Source organism: Crocodylus siamensis, chromosome 4 (genome assembly GCF_052110815.1).
Source record: "Crocodylus siamensis isolate JL-2025a chromosome 4, ASM5211081v1, whole genome shotgun sequence".
Classification (NCBI taxonomy): domain Eukaryota; kingdom Metazoa; phylum Chordata; order Crocodylia; family Crocodylidae; genus Crocodylus; species Crocodylus siamensis.
The window spans coordinates 21,852,758-21,867,725 of record NC_143398.1 but is presented as its reverse complement, the minus strand read 5'-3'; the positions used below and the strand labels follow the sequence as shown (position 1 = coordinate 21,867,725).

Genomic DNA, 14,968 nt, shown 5'->3' with positions numbered 1-14,968 from the left:
TCAGACTCCTGTCAGTTAGGAGTGTTTTAAACCCTGATGCATGAGAATGTGTATTCCTTACTTTGGAAAAAAGAGTTTTCTATCATGTTCAATACATAAACCAGCATTTTGTTTCTGTTTTTTGTCTGAAGTTGTGCTTTGAGTGGTCGTATTTGCTGACCTATCCACAAGGTCATTCAGGCCTTTTTCTTGAGTATTTCCAGTTAATTTAGTATTGGGTATACTTTAAATAGTTGCTTTCAGTGCCCATTCCTTCTTTTTTGCCAATATGGTATTTCATCTGTCCCTACAGAACCCATTTTCCTAGCCTTCTAGGATCTCTCTGAAGTTTCCAACAGGCTTTTTTTGAGTGTTGACTAAATAATTAATTATTTTTTATCTCAAAACATTGCCATCCACTATTCATATCCTTTCAGATCATTAATAAATTTAGGCCTAACCATGCAGTAGCCTAATAACACTGCGCAACTCATCTCTATTTTATAAATGTCTTTGTGCATACAAAGCAAGCGGAGCACTTCTGTTGAACAATTTCTTTCTAAATTCTGGTATCAGATGGACAATATAACCTGAAGCAAACTCTACTAGGGTCCTACTAAAGTGCTGGCATCATCATTTTAAAAAAAGTTTGTGTAAATTGCTTTTCATAAAAAGGTATTTCCTTATGTTAAGAAACCCAATGCTCTCTTTAAGAAACTGAAACTACCAAGACAAAAGCCAATGAAAATTTCCTTTTGTTTTGTGTTACCAGAGCACACAACAGGGAAGCTGAAAAACAATATTTCAAAATGCCTTGCTGCACATTTCAGTGGAAATGAAGTGATTTGCAGGTGCCTTTCCTTGTCTGAATGTGAAAAGCACAGGTAACTGCAGATGGGCTGTGCATGGGGGAGCAGGGAGTCAGTGAAGGATTGGAAATTTAAGGTTGAAATGTTTCACTTAAAATCTGAGTTGCATGGACATTATGGAAATATTAGGTTTGTCTTCTTTGCAGATGATAAGTTTGATGATGCAAAGAGAAGACAGTCAACAGAGAGATTTTCATACTATTGGAATGATGACACTTTCCTATAGATTACAGGGTAAAATTGTAAAGGCCTCTAATATTTATTTTTAGAGTGACTTTGTATTTAGGAGGTTAAGTTCTAATGCATTTCAATGAGGCTAAGTTTTCAAAGTTTTTTTTGAATATGGGGTTTAGATTCTAAAATCCCTGGGCAAGGTTCGAAGTGCTTTTGGCACCTGAATGGGACTTAGACAAAGTTTGGGGAACTAAATTTTAAATAACAATTCAAAATGGCATTATGCCAGCAGCCACAAAATTCATGAGAAACCCCCATGCTGGACTTCAGACTTCTCTAGTTACTTATAATACAATCTCTGAGCATGTGCAGCAGTGAGTCAGGGGAAGTGTTTAGGCAGGCCTCAGCATTATGCTCCAGCCTAAGTTCTGCTGCAATTAAAATACTGCTAGGAAGCATCTAGGCTCCACCTAAGTACCTGGAGAGATTTCCACCATCAGGAAGAATAATAATTTAGCCTAACAGCATTGACGTTAGCTTGAAATGAGTGGTGGCAATGCCGATGTTTTATCCAATAACTCTGTAGTTAGAGTATGTGCTCAAGAACTGGAAGGGCACAAGTTCTAGATCCTCTTTACTCTGACAAGATTTGAATTTACAGCTCCCACTACCAAGAGAGTGTCCCAACTACCAGGGTCTGAGCCAGGCTAGGCTGAGGCTCATCCATCCCTCCTTTTTGAAACTGGGCCACTGAACAGCCAAGAGTGTGAAAGGCTTGAGGACAGAAGGAGAACAGGCGACAGGGAACCTGGCTCTATGGTTCCCTCTTAGCCCAGGGGTTATGGCCCTCTTTAAGGAGCAGGGAATCCTTGGGGTCTGGTATCTACTGCCAGGGTTATTTCTGTTTTTAACCAATGACTGTCTAATGTAAAATGTACAGATACATCTCAGAGCAGGGGCCACAACCCAGGACTACCCCCTCCCACTGGAGTGCTGTAGCTAATAGACTACAGATATAAACTTCCTTTTTCTTGTTTCTGGGACTCTTGCACTTCGAAGTTTGTGAATATCAGCAGAATTTGGGCTCTGAGCACTTTGGTGGCCTGAGTTTTGCGCACAGCCACATGGAGAAAGTCAGTCACCTGCAGGATTAAACAGTAGCAAAATGGCATTTTGGTGCCTAGCTCCCTTTGGGCATGTGCACACTGTGGTGGCAGGGTGCTGCTGTTACCATGTCTCTCATCTTCCCACCCAACATGCTCCAAAACCAGAAATATACTGAAGAGGCTACGCCAGGGTATCACTGTGGCTGGTCTTGAGGCTTTTTGGCTTGGATGTGCTTGAGAGGAGCAGCTGGGGTGACTCTGGAGTAGCCTGACCTGCAAACCTCTGGGTTTGGCATGTGTGTAGCAGGTAGGTCTGGCATGTTCAGGAACATTGGAGTTGGGGGATGGCACCGTCATGGTGCAGACATGCCTTTTGTGGATGATGATTCACATGTTTCGGAATAGAGGAGTCACCATGATATGTCCTTATTTATCAAAACATATCTGTATATAAATATGGGGAAATATACTAGTTTCTTAAACACAACCATGTGAATTCAGATACAACTGTCTGTAATATATTTTGTTTGTATAGTTTTGACTTGATAAGATGCAAATGTTTTCTAAGAGCAGGCCTTTTTATTTTACAAAAAACCACAGCAATAAGTTTTAGAATTGTATGTGTCCTCTTTTTCATGTATCCCCCTGCCTGTAAGACAATTATTCCAGTTATTCTATCATTATGCATCTCAGGAGCTTACAAGGATGTACATCTCCCCTCCGATAATATAAAACTCTTATTTCCGTGTCTGATGGATTATTGGTCCTTAAACCCATCCCTAGTACATGACTAAATGTCCTGTGGCTTTGGGCAGTTTGCATTTTAGGGCAATTCCTGTAATTGGTAGAAAAAAAAGGAAACCATCCTTCCTGGCAGGTTTATTACATTTTATTTTTTTAATTTAGAAAAGATCCTTTTCAAGCTGTTCAGAGATTTGCAATGTAGAATAAATCCAGGTTAAAGTGGATTACAGCACTGAGAGCAGATGAAGTGATCAAAGGTACATGACCAAGGCAATCCATCATGTTGCTATCTCCTCTTTGAGCATGGTACATATTTTAATATGCTTGTTGGAATTTTCTCAGTATGTGACATAAGATATGATGTTTTCTAACAGATAATACATGTGTTATTATACTGTGGCTTTAGGCTAAGGAAAATGTTACACATAACTGGTTTAAGTGATCAGGAACCAGTTTAAACCTGTAACAGAACAGAAGTTCAGTGCACATAAACAAGTTTCAGAATGGCTGAAGCTGGTTTTAAGTAAACCTGGTTGAATGTAGCAGCAGACTTAACTGATTTCAGTCAGACCAGTTTATGAAACTTCTGTCCCAGACCCTTTTCTGGTTCAAATTAAATCAGAGTCCCCCAGCATTTTGCAGCCCTGGGCTTGGCTTTGCTGTCTGCTCCAGAGAGCAGGGCTGGCCCCACCCCCCTGTTCCCTAGCTGGAGCAGCGAGGGCTGGCTCAATGTCCTCACTGGCTGGCTCACTGGCCATCCCAGACAAATCCCTGCTGGGATCTGGAGCCAAGGAGGGGACTTAAACGTCCCTCCCCCCAAGTATGGAGTTGCCCTGCCTTGCTTACTTAGTGCTGGCTGCAACTGTGGATTACAAATCCCAGAGGCACCTGGAAGTAGGAAGAGGAAGTGATGAGCAACCCTGCAGAGTCCTGCTTCTGTGAGTCTGGACTGCAAATCCCAGAGACCTTGGGGGCAGCAGGAAGAGGAAGCAAACACACAGCCCATGTTGGCTATGTGCCAGAGAGCCATGCTTTAGCACTGCCTGGCTTCTAACCTGAGCTACTGCAGATATGTGACTGCACTTCCTGAATCAAAGGTGAATGTCTGTTCATTTGCTTTTTGGTTCAAACTTTGCATTTTAGACTAAACTGCAAAGACTGAATCAATTCAGCCTCAGGCTTTTTGACTGTCTGTACTTAGCCTAACAGAACAGAAGTTCAGTGTACTTAAACTGCTTTCAAAATGGCTGGAAACTGGTTTAAAATAAACCTGGATGGATCAGGTTAAGTGATTTAGGTCAAGCTGGTTTATGGAATTTCTGTCCTAGATCCCTTCAACTTAACTCACAGTCCTCTAGCATCCCAGGATGCTGTCCAGACCTGGGCTGTGCTCTCTGCTCCAGCAGAGCAGGGCAGCCCCACCCCCAGTTGTAAGATCCCTGGCAGCCTGGAGCCTGACGGATTCCCCTGGCTCTGCCATCTCCTCCATTGGGGGAACTGGCCTGGCTTCCAGCTGGGTTAGGACTGCAGGCTTCCCTGTGTGCTGGACACAGCTTGGCTGGGGGTCTGGAGCTGGGGGGGCCCACAAGCTGAGGAAGTGGTGTGGCTGGGTGATTGCCCTGGCTCCCAGCTTGGGTGGGGGTAGTAAAAAAAAGCCCATTGGTGGCTCTCCCCCATTGCCTGGCACAGCCCAGCTGGTGGTCTAGAATAGTGGGAGGGAAGGCAGCTATTTCCCCCCCCACCCCAAATCCCCTCCTCAGCCTGCCTGCTGGCCAGGGAGAGGACATGGCTGGATCATTGTCCAAGCTCCCCATTTCTGGCTCAGCCAGGGGGAGTAAAGCTCCCACTTCAGGCTCCTCCCACTCTGCACCAGGCACAGCCCAGCTGGGGGTCTAGAGCCAGAGGGAGGGAGGCTGTTTCCCCCCACCAACTCCCTCCTCAGCCTGGGAAGGGATGCGGCTGGGTGATCACCTTTGTGATTGCCTCAGCTCCAAGATTGGGGGGGAGCAAAACCTCCACTGCAGGATTCCCCACAGCTGGGAGCTGTGACTATCACCCGGCCATGCCCCTCCCACCTGGCTGGTAGGCCAGCTGAGGAGGAAGCGTGGGGTAGGAGGGTCCTCCCATCCGGCTCTGGACCCCCCAGCCAGGCTGTGGTCGGCATGAGGGAGAAGCCCGCAGTGGAAGCCATTTTACCTTCCACCCCCCACAGTGGGGGCTTTACTCCCCTTGCCCAAGCCCGGAGCTGGGGTGATAACCTGGCCACTCCTTGGCCAACAGGCTGGCTGAGGAGGGAGTAGAAGGGGAAAAAATTGATTCTACTTCAGGCTTCTCCCATGTCCTGCACCCAGCACAGCCCAGCTAGGGGTCCAGAGCTGGTGATGGGGATGTTTCCCACCCCCCACCCACTCCCTCCTCAGCTGGCCAGCTGGCCAAGGAGAGGGTATGGCCAGGTGATTGGCTCAGCTTCAGCTCTGGGTGAGGGGCAGTGGGGGAAGAGAGGGAGAAACATCCTGCTTGGGGCTTCCCTCTTCCCCCTTTACCCTGACACTGGGGAGACCCCAGCTGAGGGTCTGGTGCAGGGTGGGGGGGTTCCCTCCACATCCGCTCCTCAGTTGCCCTGGACTGAAGAGGGGTCGCTGCTAAGGGAACCAGCTCAGAGCATGGAGGAGAAAGAGAGAAACGCTTCCCTGGGGGCTTCACCCCTCCCTCTTCCCCGGTACCAGGGAGACCCTGGCTAGGGGTCCAGTTGGGGGTGGGGGGTTTCCTCCCATGGCCCCTCCTCAGCTGGCTGGAGGCTGAACAGGGAGCATGTCTAGGGAAATCACCTGTCTCCTGGCTTTCTACAGTGGCCAGCAGGCTGGCAGGAGTGCTCTAGTGCACCTCCCCGCGTGGACCACTGCAGGGATCTGGCTGCATTTCAAGTTTGAAAAGTGAACATCAGTTCACTTCCTTCTCCGTTCAATCTAGGCAGTTTATAGAAACCTACAAAGATTGAATCGATTCAGCCTTGAGCTTTTTGAGTATCTGCACTTAGTCTCATAGAAAAATTTCATTGGTTCTAGTGAGGAAAGGATTTCACTGTGCTGCATAACATTTCAGTATATCTGAAGTAAGTATCTCCCAAAATGAATCATGTTGTTAACAATGGTATTCACTCATGCATGCACTTTCAGAATTAGAATCTTGGTTAAATTTAGTACTCGATCTCTGCAAGTCAATAATTAAAAGATGCCGGCTAATATTCAATCCCTAACAAGGTGAGGAGTGCGCTTTTCTTAAATTCATATGTACTGATTTGCAGAGACACAGTTTAGATGGAGATGCTGACAAGTTGAGGAACCTGTCTTTTTCAATGAATGAACAAGAAAATGTCATTTCTGCTAAGAGTCCTAGCGAGCCATCCCTTTATGATTATAGATTTCATAGATTTCATAGACATCAGGGCTGGAAGGGACCTCGGGAGATCATCGAGTCCAGCCCCCTGCCCAAAGAGCAGGAAGTCAGCTGGGGTCATAGGATCCCAGCAAGATAAGCATCCAATTTACTCTTGAAGGTGTTCAATGTAGGTGCTTGAACCACCTCCGCTGGCAGACTGTTCCAGTCCTTGGGGGCTTAGACAGTAAAGAAATTCTTCCTTATGTCCAGCCTGAAACGGTCTTGCAGGAGTTTGTGACCGTTTGAACTCATCATCCCTTGGGGCACTCTGGTGAACAGATATTCCCCCAGATCCTGGTGGTCACCCCTGATAAACTTATAGGTGGCCATCAGATCACCCCTGAGCCTAGGCTTTTCCACGCTAAAGAGTCCCATGGCTCTCAGCCTGTCATCGTAAGATCTGTTTTCCTGACCTCTGATCATGCGCGTGGCTCTCCTCTGGACTCTCTCAAGCTTCTCCACATCCTTTTTGAATTGTGGAGCCCAAAACTGGATGCAGTACTCCAGCTGCGGCCTCACCAAGGCCGAGTACAAGGGAAGAATGACGTCCCGGGATTTGCTCGAGAAGCATCTATGGATGCAAGCCAGCATTTTGGTTGCTTTATTAGCTGCAGCATCGCATTGCAGGCTCATGTTCATCTTGTGGTCAATGATGACCCCCAAGTCTCTGTCTTCTGTAGTACTATCCAATGTAGCACTGCTGAGCCTATAAGGATGCTGCAGGTTTTTCCTCCCAAGGTGGAGAACCTTGCATTTTTCGGTGTTAAACACCATCGGGTTCTCGTCCGCCCATTTGCTGAGCTTGTCCAGGTCAGCCTGGATCACCCACCTATCTTGTGGCGTGGATGCTTTGCCCCAAAGTTTGGTGTCATCAGCGAACTTGGCCAGTCCACTCCTGACTCCAATGTCCACATCATTAATGAAGATGTTGAACAGGATGGGTCCCAGGACAGAGCCTTGAGGGACCCCACTGGTCACAGGGCACCACGATGAGTGACTGCCATCAATCACAACCCTCTGGGTCCGACCACGAAGCCAATTTCCCAGCCAGCGGATCGTGGTGGAGCCAAGGCCACAACTGGGCAGTTTGGCCAAGAGGTGATCATGGGATACCAGATCATAAGCATCATATAAAGTGATAGTTTTCTGACATTTACAAAAATGTTTAATTTATAAAATGGAAAGTCATGTAAAAATAACTCACAGGCTGTCCAGGTTCATCTCCTCCCAGGATTCTGAAGCCAAATCCAGACTCCATCCTCCGAAGGTGAACATCCAGCTCTTTGTAGTCTGAACCTGGTTTAAAAGGAGATACCAGTGAGTAATGTATTTGTATTTTCCCTTGAATAACCTTGTGATTTGTATATTGAAAATGATTAATGAATCCTGTTACAGCTGGTGAAAACTGTAATGAAGCATAGTACATTGCACCCAGACAAAGAGAAGACACAGGCTCTTAAATATGAGGCTATATCAGAAGATGATGACATGTAGTAAAGTACACTGACCCCAAACTAGAAAGCTGTCACATGTGAATAGTATGAGAAAAATTCTGTCCAAGATACAAGGCCTGGTATGCTGCCTTCTTCCTATAACTGCCTTTGCATTGTGTTTTCTTGGTTGGCACACTGACCAGGTCTACACATGCAGCAGACTGTGCAGTTGTTACTGTATAGTCATTTAGTACTTGCATGAGCAAGTACTGAAAAACTGTGCAGTAACTGGCATTACTGCACAGTACCATCACTGCATGGTTTTTGCTCGATGCTACTGTGCAGTAACTCATTACTACTGTGCAGTATTGCCACCACATGGTTAGTGCCCGGCAACACTACTGTGTGGTAGCAACAAGCTACGGCGCTGTAGCTCATTGCTATGGCACCATGGCATCTCGTGCAGATGTGCCCAGTGATGCCCTTTACTTTGTAACTTCATTATAATTCATTAGAACAGTAATCTTCAGTGGGAGCTAGACATACATGAAAAATGATCAGATCCAACTACAAGCCAATAGTTAAATAACCCTTACAGAAAAATAATATTTTGTCCTATCATGGGTATAAAATAGTACAGTGTTTGATGCATTTAATAAAGAATGTCATTCTTCATTCAATAATACATTGAATAAAGAATTTCAATGAAAGCTGTCAAGATCCTAAAATTTTGGGGTTTAAATGGAATGCTAAGAAAAACATTAACTTAAACACTTTTATGCTGTTTCAATTAAAGGCTCAGCGGCTTTATAAATCATTAAACTCTGCTTTCAGATGACTATAACTTGGCTGTAAAAATATGTTCTGTGCTAGAACCTGTCATACAAGCTTCTAGCTCAAGAACACTTTGCATTTTTTAAATGAAACTCTTAGAGAAATAGCTTATTTTAAAGTTAGTAATGTACTGGGTAAAAAAAATACTAATTTAAAGTTTCAGACTTGCATGCACTCATCACTTACCATTTTAAAGAAAATACAGTAAAATAGTGAGCACTCAAGGGACTGACTAAAATCGGCTGCTTTAACAAAGATGGTCATCTAGTCAATATATTGGTAATAAAGTGTGATGCTTACCTAAAACAGGGGTCTCCTGAACACATTTCATTATAGTCCATAAGTTGGGATAATGCTTTTCAGCATTTTCAAGCCTGTTACATCATGGACTTCCAGATTCATACTGTTTGAGTTCTTTATTCATCAAAAGTGGTTTTGCACGCTAACTTTATTTCCCCCCCAAAATTGTAACTTGTAAAATTCTCTATTGTGCCTTCAGGAAGCGGAGCTTTAGGTGAAGTAGGTTAAAGGTAGTTGATCTGAAGATTCCTGGGTACTAATAGTTACAGGATCCCATAGTGGGCTGCCTTTAGGTTATGGCACCGCTCCAAATCTTCATAGCATCGCATGAAGTAGGCCTTAGCCTTGCCCCGCTGCACTCATCTTCCCCCAAACCAGAGCTCTCAAGGGGCATATGAGGTTACAAATGCTGGTTCTATAGTACAGCTGTGCTGGATAAATTCTCACCAGACCATTAGGGCATATTAAAGGGCCCTCTGCACTGTTGGAATAGTTCATTGGTATATTTTTGGGAGACAGAGACTGTTCCAAGAAATATTAAGAGGGACACTAGTTGCAAATGAGAAGAAAGAGCTTCAACAATGTATGAAAACAACTGGCATCATGGTCCATTGTGGGTCTGATCCTAAACCTAGAAGTCAGTGAGAGATGTTAACAGTCTTAGTATCAGATCCCTAAGGAGTTAGTCTTTTGACTGAAGGGCACATAAGGATCCCTGCATCTCTTGCATATTTATGGCAAGAGCAGGGCTTAACTGTCTACTGATCCCCACTGTCTCCAAATTAACTAATAATTTCCCATGTGACATTTATCAAATGCTTAACAGAAGTCTAGGCATAATAGATCTACCACATTTCCCTTGTTTAGAAATATCAGGGGGGTTTTTTTTAACCAAAAAGAAAGATCAGATTATTGTAGCAATCCTGAATTGGAAGATTTGAGAAATCCTTCTTATCAAACTTGTATTTTGATATCCCAGTCCTTTCAATATTTTGCTATGTGTATTTTCTGCCCATCTTCCCTCTTTAGTATAACTTTAGTGCCTGCTCTTAAGATTCAGGCTTTGAGCATGGGTTTTTCTATGAGGGATTGTTACTTATGCCAAATTTTGGCATTTTCCCTGGTGCAGATAGTAATTTCTTTCATAGTTAAAGATAAAATTTATTTACTTAGAATAAAGCAATACTATTATGCCCTAAGGTCTACTAAACCCTGAATATAAGTATATATGCATTATAGAAAATGCAGCTTAGTAAACTAGGTTAACACCTTGCAATCTACCACAGGTAAGTAAAAATGGGTAGTTTGTTGCTTCAGGAGCAAGGCAGAGACTGAATTATGACAGGTTGTTTCCTGACGCAACATCTTGCTCAAAGCCAACTTGACTTAGTTACGTGACACATTACTTTCGCTCCCTTTATGTGGAAGTCTAAGTAGCTGCTTCACTGCAATTATTTTTCTGTGCATGAACTAATGATAGAAGTAGCCTGAACAGGGGAATGAGAATGTGTCTTATACTTCCTTACTTTACAGCAACTAGCTGTTGGTAGCATGTTATCAAGGTTCAGTGGGAGTAAACTTTTTAATAGAATATTTAGCCAGAAAAAAATAAAATTAACCAGTTGCCAACTTATTTAACTGTCCCGTGATTCTGAGACTTAAATGAGACAAACAGCGATCTCATTGCAACACAGTAAGGGTGCTCCCGAACATTGGGACATTCTGACTGATGGTTCCTTATGAAATGGATGTGTGTTTTATAATACAAAAATTGCACTTTGGTGTATTGTTAGTGATCAGAGATATCTCATACATGTGAAGGTGATTACCATCTTTCAGTTTATTTTTTGGTATTGTATTCATTCAAATTCCTAGGTGCATTTCAGATTGATAAATGTGTACACATTTTTTTTAAGGCATGAGACTAGAAGAGATGCTGTGTTACAGAAAATGATTGGTTCTTTTATGGATGATTCAATTCCTACAAATGCAAAGAAATAATTTCAAATTGACCATGTAACTGGGTTAACTTTTTATATGGGAGGATGCTGTAAAAACTGCCTTCAGGTTTTTTCTTAAATTTCTTCAACCTCTTAGTTAAAACAGGAACACGTAGTGTTATCATTAAGAAGTTTGCAGTTTTACAGTGTTTATTCAGTTCTCCTGGTATGAGTAAACATGATCGATCTGAAGATAACAGCAAAAAGGTCTACATGACAGAGAGAGGACAAATCAGGAACTTACAAATTATTCTTATGAATCATGGTTAATGTAAATGCACAACAAATTTATTGTAGAGTTTCAGGTGTTCTTGAAAAATACAAAAAGATTGAAAACCAGGTATGAACCAAGTCATCTGACATTAGTGGATTTTTTTCTAAAATGCAATCAATTTTGTTTTGTACATATGCAAAGAAAGAACCTAGTAAATATGGGCTGCAGTACAGAAAATAGCAGAGCTAAAAAGGAAATATGTATCCTCTGGAGTTAATTCAAAAGTCTATATAAAGGGAAATGTATAATCAATCTCTAAGCCCCAAAAGGTGTGGGAAAACAACCTAAATCCCTATTTCTGCAATTATTTAAGCACACAAGTAACTTACATGTGTAAGCAGCATTTACTTTAACAACATGAGACTTCAGAAAATTGAACCAATTCTTTCCAAAATGTTGACATTTTAAAAAAACAGATGCTGGTTAAAATGCTGAGAAAGTTCTTATATTTATTTATTTATTTTAGAGAGAGAGAGAGAAATGTTTAGGGATGAAAGACACCTTTGCATCTGTGTAATCCTTTCTTTCTCCCTTGGCAAAGTCGACTTTGCATTACCTGCAAATATATTCAGTTAGGCCCAGATCCTATTCCATCTCTTTACTGTTGCCAGCCCAGAAAGCGCACGTTTGAACTCAGGAGTATAATCCTATTCTGCCAAGGAACAGTGAAGTCTTGTGTGTCCCTAGTGGCTATACCTTCCTATGGAAATGCATAGTTCATTCAGGGGATGGGAAGCTTCGTATGACTCTAGAGATTATCCTGTTCTGCCCAGAGGGGCACATGGCTCTCCCTTTCTTTCAGTGGGACAGTGCTTCTGTCAGGTGGGGATCTAACTTGTCAAGAGGGTAATGCCTTTTTGAGCTCCAGTCCAGTCTGAGAGCATGTGTTTACCTGGACCATTAAGTTTCACTGACAAATATCAGCACAGCAGAGAAGAGACATCCCACTTTTCTCCATTTGCCTAGTGGTTAGGGCATGCATCCAGGAAGTGGGAGACTTGGGTTTTAGCCCCTCCTCAGCCAGAGGAGTTTTGAATCCACATCTCCCACTTTTCAGAAAGTGCCTGAACCACTAGGTAGGGGTCAGCAATGTCTTTGGGCAGAGTGCAAAAAAACACCCACAACCTTGACCTGTAAGATGTTGGCATGATGGGGAGGATGGTGGGGGAGCCAGGAGGGGTCTGATTCTTGTTGTGGCAGTGTAGCTGCAGTCCCTTCCCTGCTGTCTGCCTTGAGGCATGTGTGCCAAGTAAAATGCTCTAGCTTGCGTTGCCTACTTCTGCCCTACATTATAGGCAATGCAGGGCACTTCTTCTGTTGAAGGAATATAAAAGTTGTTGAAAGTCATGAAAAGCCAGGAAGCAAGTAAGAGTGAGCCCGACACTACAACCTTGTGAGCTAGACATTTCTCTGACAAGAAGGGAGCTCCGAGCTCCTAATGCTGTTTATGTATTTTATTCCATTATTATCTAATTCAAAATGTATGAACAGCATTGGGAGCAGAATTCAAGTTCAGTCCTTCCCTTCCAGGAGACTGCCCACCCCAGGTTCCTCTTTGCCGTCCTTTGGGGAGAAGGGCATCTTCTGGTAAGTGGGAGAGGTAGATTCAAATGCTATCAGGCTAAATTGGTAAATCCCCTTAGCTCTAGCCTTTAAAATTGGCATGAAGTGGATGCATCCCCCATCATCCTCACTGAGGTGATGCATGCATAACCTTATCATAAGCCAGATGCTCTTTGTGATATTCCTTTGTCCCATGATCAGAAACATAATTAGTATGGGATGCAATAGGACTTAGGTGGAAGTAGACATTTAGGTACACTTCTGGGAATGTGCAGTGGGCTAAGTCTAGTTGTCTAGCAATTGTTTCAGGTCAAAAAGTGCATATTTAGGAAGCTTAGTGGTTTTGTAGCTGCTGAATGAAGTGGATTAGAACTGCAGTTACTGACACTGATGCTTAAAAGACACGAAGAGTGCCATTTAAATGTCTTCTAGGTGGAACAGGATCTGTTTAAACTTTTGGCATTAGATAAAGGAATATTATTTATGTTACTACACTAGGTGACCAGCACAAATAATATCAAACTCTGTTAATCAAAACCTATCAAAATCTATAGGAGCAAGAGATTTAGTGTGTAACACTGTCTAGCCTATAGCTAAGTAGCAAACTGAAAAGCTGTACTATACAGAATGGTGATTGGACACTTGCGATTGGCCATAACCTGGAGCAATGATTAAAGGAGGAAAAGTTACTTAAACATAAAATGGAGGACAATTATTTTACAGAACAATGAAGGCTGAAGAATACTTGCCAGAGGAATCCATTCGAAAACCAGTCCTGGGCGGCACTTGCTCTGAATAGGAAAATGGGGAATTAAAGATGAAATACATTTCTCAAGGTATTTTAAAGATGTAGCACCATCTTCTCTATGGTGATCTGAATTACTAAAGTGAAATCAATAATTGTTATTAGCTATGTTTTCCCTCAATTTCTAGCTCATAGACATACATATTTTAGCTAGTCATACATATTCATAGACCTCTCAATTTCCTTCGTAAAGTGCAACAGATAGTAAACTGGTGGAATTACTTCAATGTAACTGAAATTGTAAAAGTTAATAAAAATTGTACGAGTTAGTAGAAATAGCTATATGTTTCATATACAACATTAAACATTAATAGAAACTTAAACAGCTGAAACTAAAGGACTCATTGAAGTTGATTCTCCTATCACCACCAATAGGAGCAGAAACATGAGAAAGAGATGTATATTGCAAATACTAACAGGTGAACCTGGAGCTGAGTCCTCTTTTACGGCTCTTTTGTGCATTACAAACTGCTTTAACTATGAACTTGCACCTTATGATCTCTACTTAATGATTATGCAACAGACCAGGATCCTAGTGACTGGCAAAGAATGGTTGGGTAAATCACATACCATAAATCATTGTCAAGCTATTCATTCCATAAATGGCTTGTTTTTGATGCTATAAGTGCAACTTGATCTCTCAGAGTGGTTCCCAAACTTGGAGCAATTGGCCTTTGTTAACTTTCCAAATTTCCTGCAGATGATCATACATCCTTATCAACACACTTTTCATTGAAATGAAAAGTGTGGTACAATTGAGAAAGCACTGATTAGACATGTTTGCCATTGCAGTCTGGCATGTGTCATATCAGTATCTGTAGCAGGACTATAGGACTGTTACTTTCCTGAGTCTGAAGACTCTCAGCATGGAAGTATCTGAGAGTTCACACCACCAGATGAACTGGTCTCCTTGATGCAGATATGGTCTATAGTGTGTATTTTAAAAATACATAATAAAAATTGAGGCTAAAAAAATAGTATTTTTTAAATACAGTGGGACAGAAACCACTGGAGCAAACAACCTGGTTTCTTAGCTACAAGTCTTTTAAAAATATATATACTCAACACACTTTTGAGTAATGCCTAAAAATGTGTAATCTCTTACACTGGTTTCAGTATTCTTTGTTTTCCTAGGAGTGCTATACAATCTATCTTCAAGGGGTGTTTGGGCCCCCTCCAGCATGAACTACGAAAGGTTTTAACTATCACTGTTTTACCTAAGCAGACCGGAGATTTTGGGAAGAGGTGATTAAGAGAAAGCAGGCATACTTTCCTGCCACTTCCATCCTGAAATAACCCATCTACAGTTGAAAACTTCTCCCTTCAGTCAATATTGAATAAATATTCCAGGATCAAAATCTTTTCCAGCAGGGGAAGAACTGAAGTCATTTGAGAACATATGCTATATTTTTATAAGAGTAGGAAAAAATAATCCCATTGTTTCAGCCA

The 14,968-nt window shown here is 42.4% G+C and overlaps 1 protein-coding gene across 6 annotated transcripts in view; it reads right to left on the bottom strand.

Annotated features, from left to right (window-relative positions):
- MAGI2 (membrane associated guanylate kinase, WW and PDZ domain containing 2) overlaps positions 1-14,968 on the bottom strand; it is a 1,241,136-nt gene that overhangs the window by 112,480 nt on the left and 1,113,688 nt on the right. For 4 of the 6 annotated variants that reach the window (XM_090041911.1, XM_090041912.1, XM_090041913.1 and 1 more), the window contains one exon: positions 7,515-7,606. In XM_090041911.1, coding sequence (XP_089898037.1) covers positions 7,515-7,606 — 92 coding nt within the window. Of the gene's footprint in view, positions 1-7,514; positions 7,607-13,463; positions 13,506-14,968 lie in introns of all 6 variants that reach the window. The other 2 variants (XM_090041915.1, XM_090041916.1) reach the window with 1 other exon arrangement.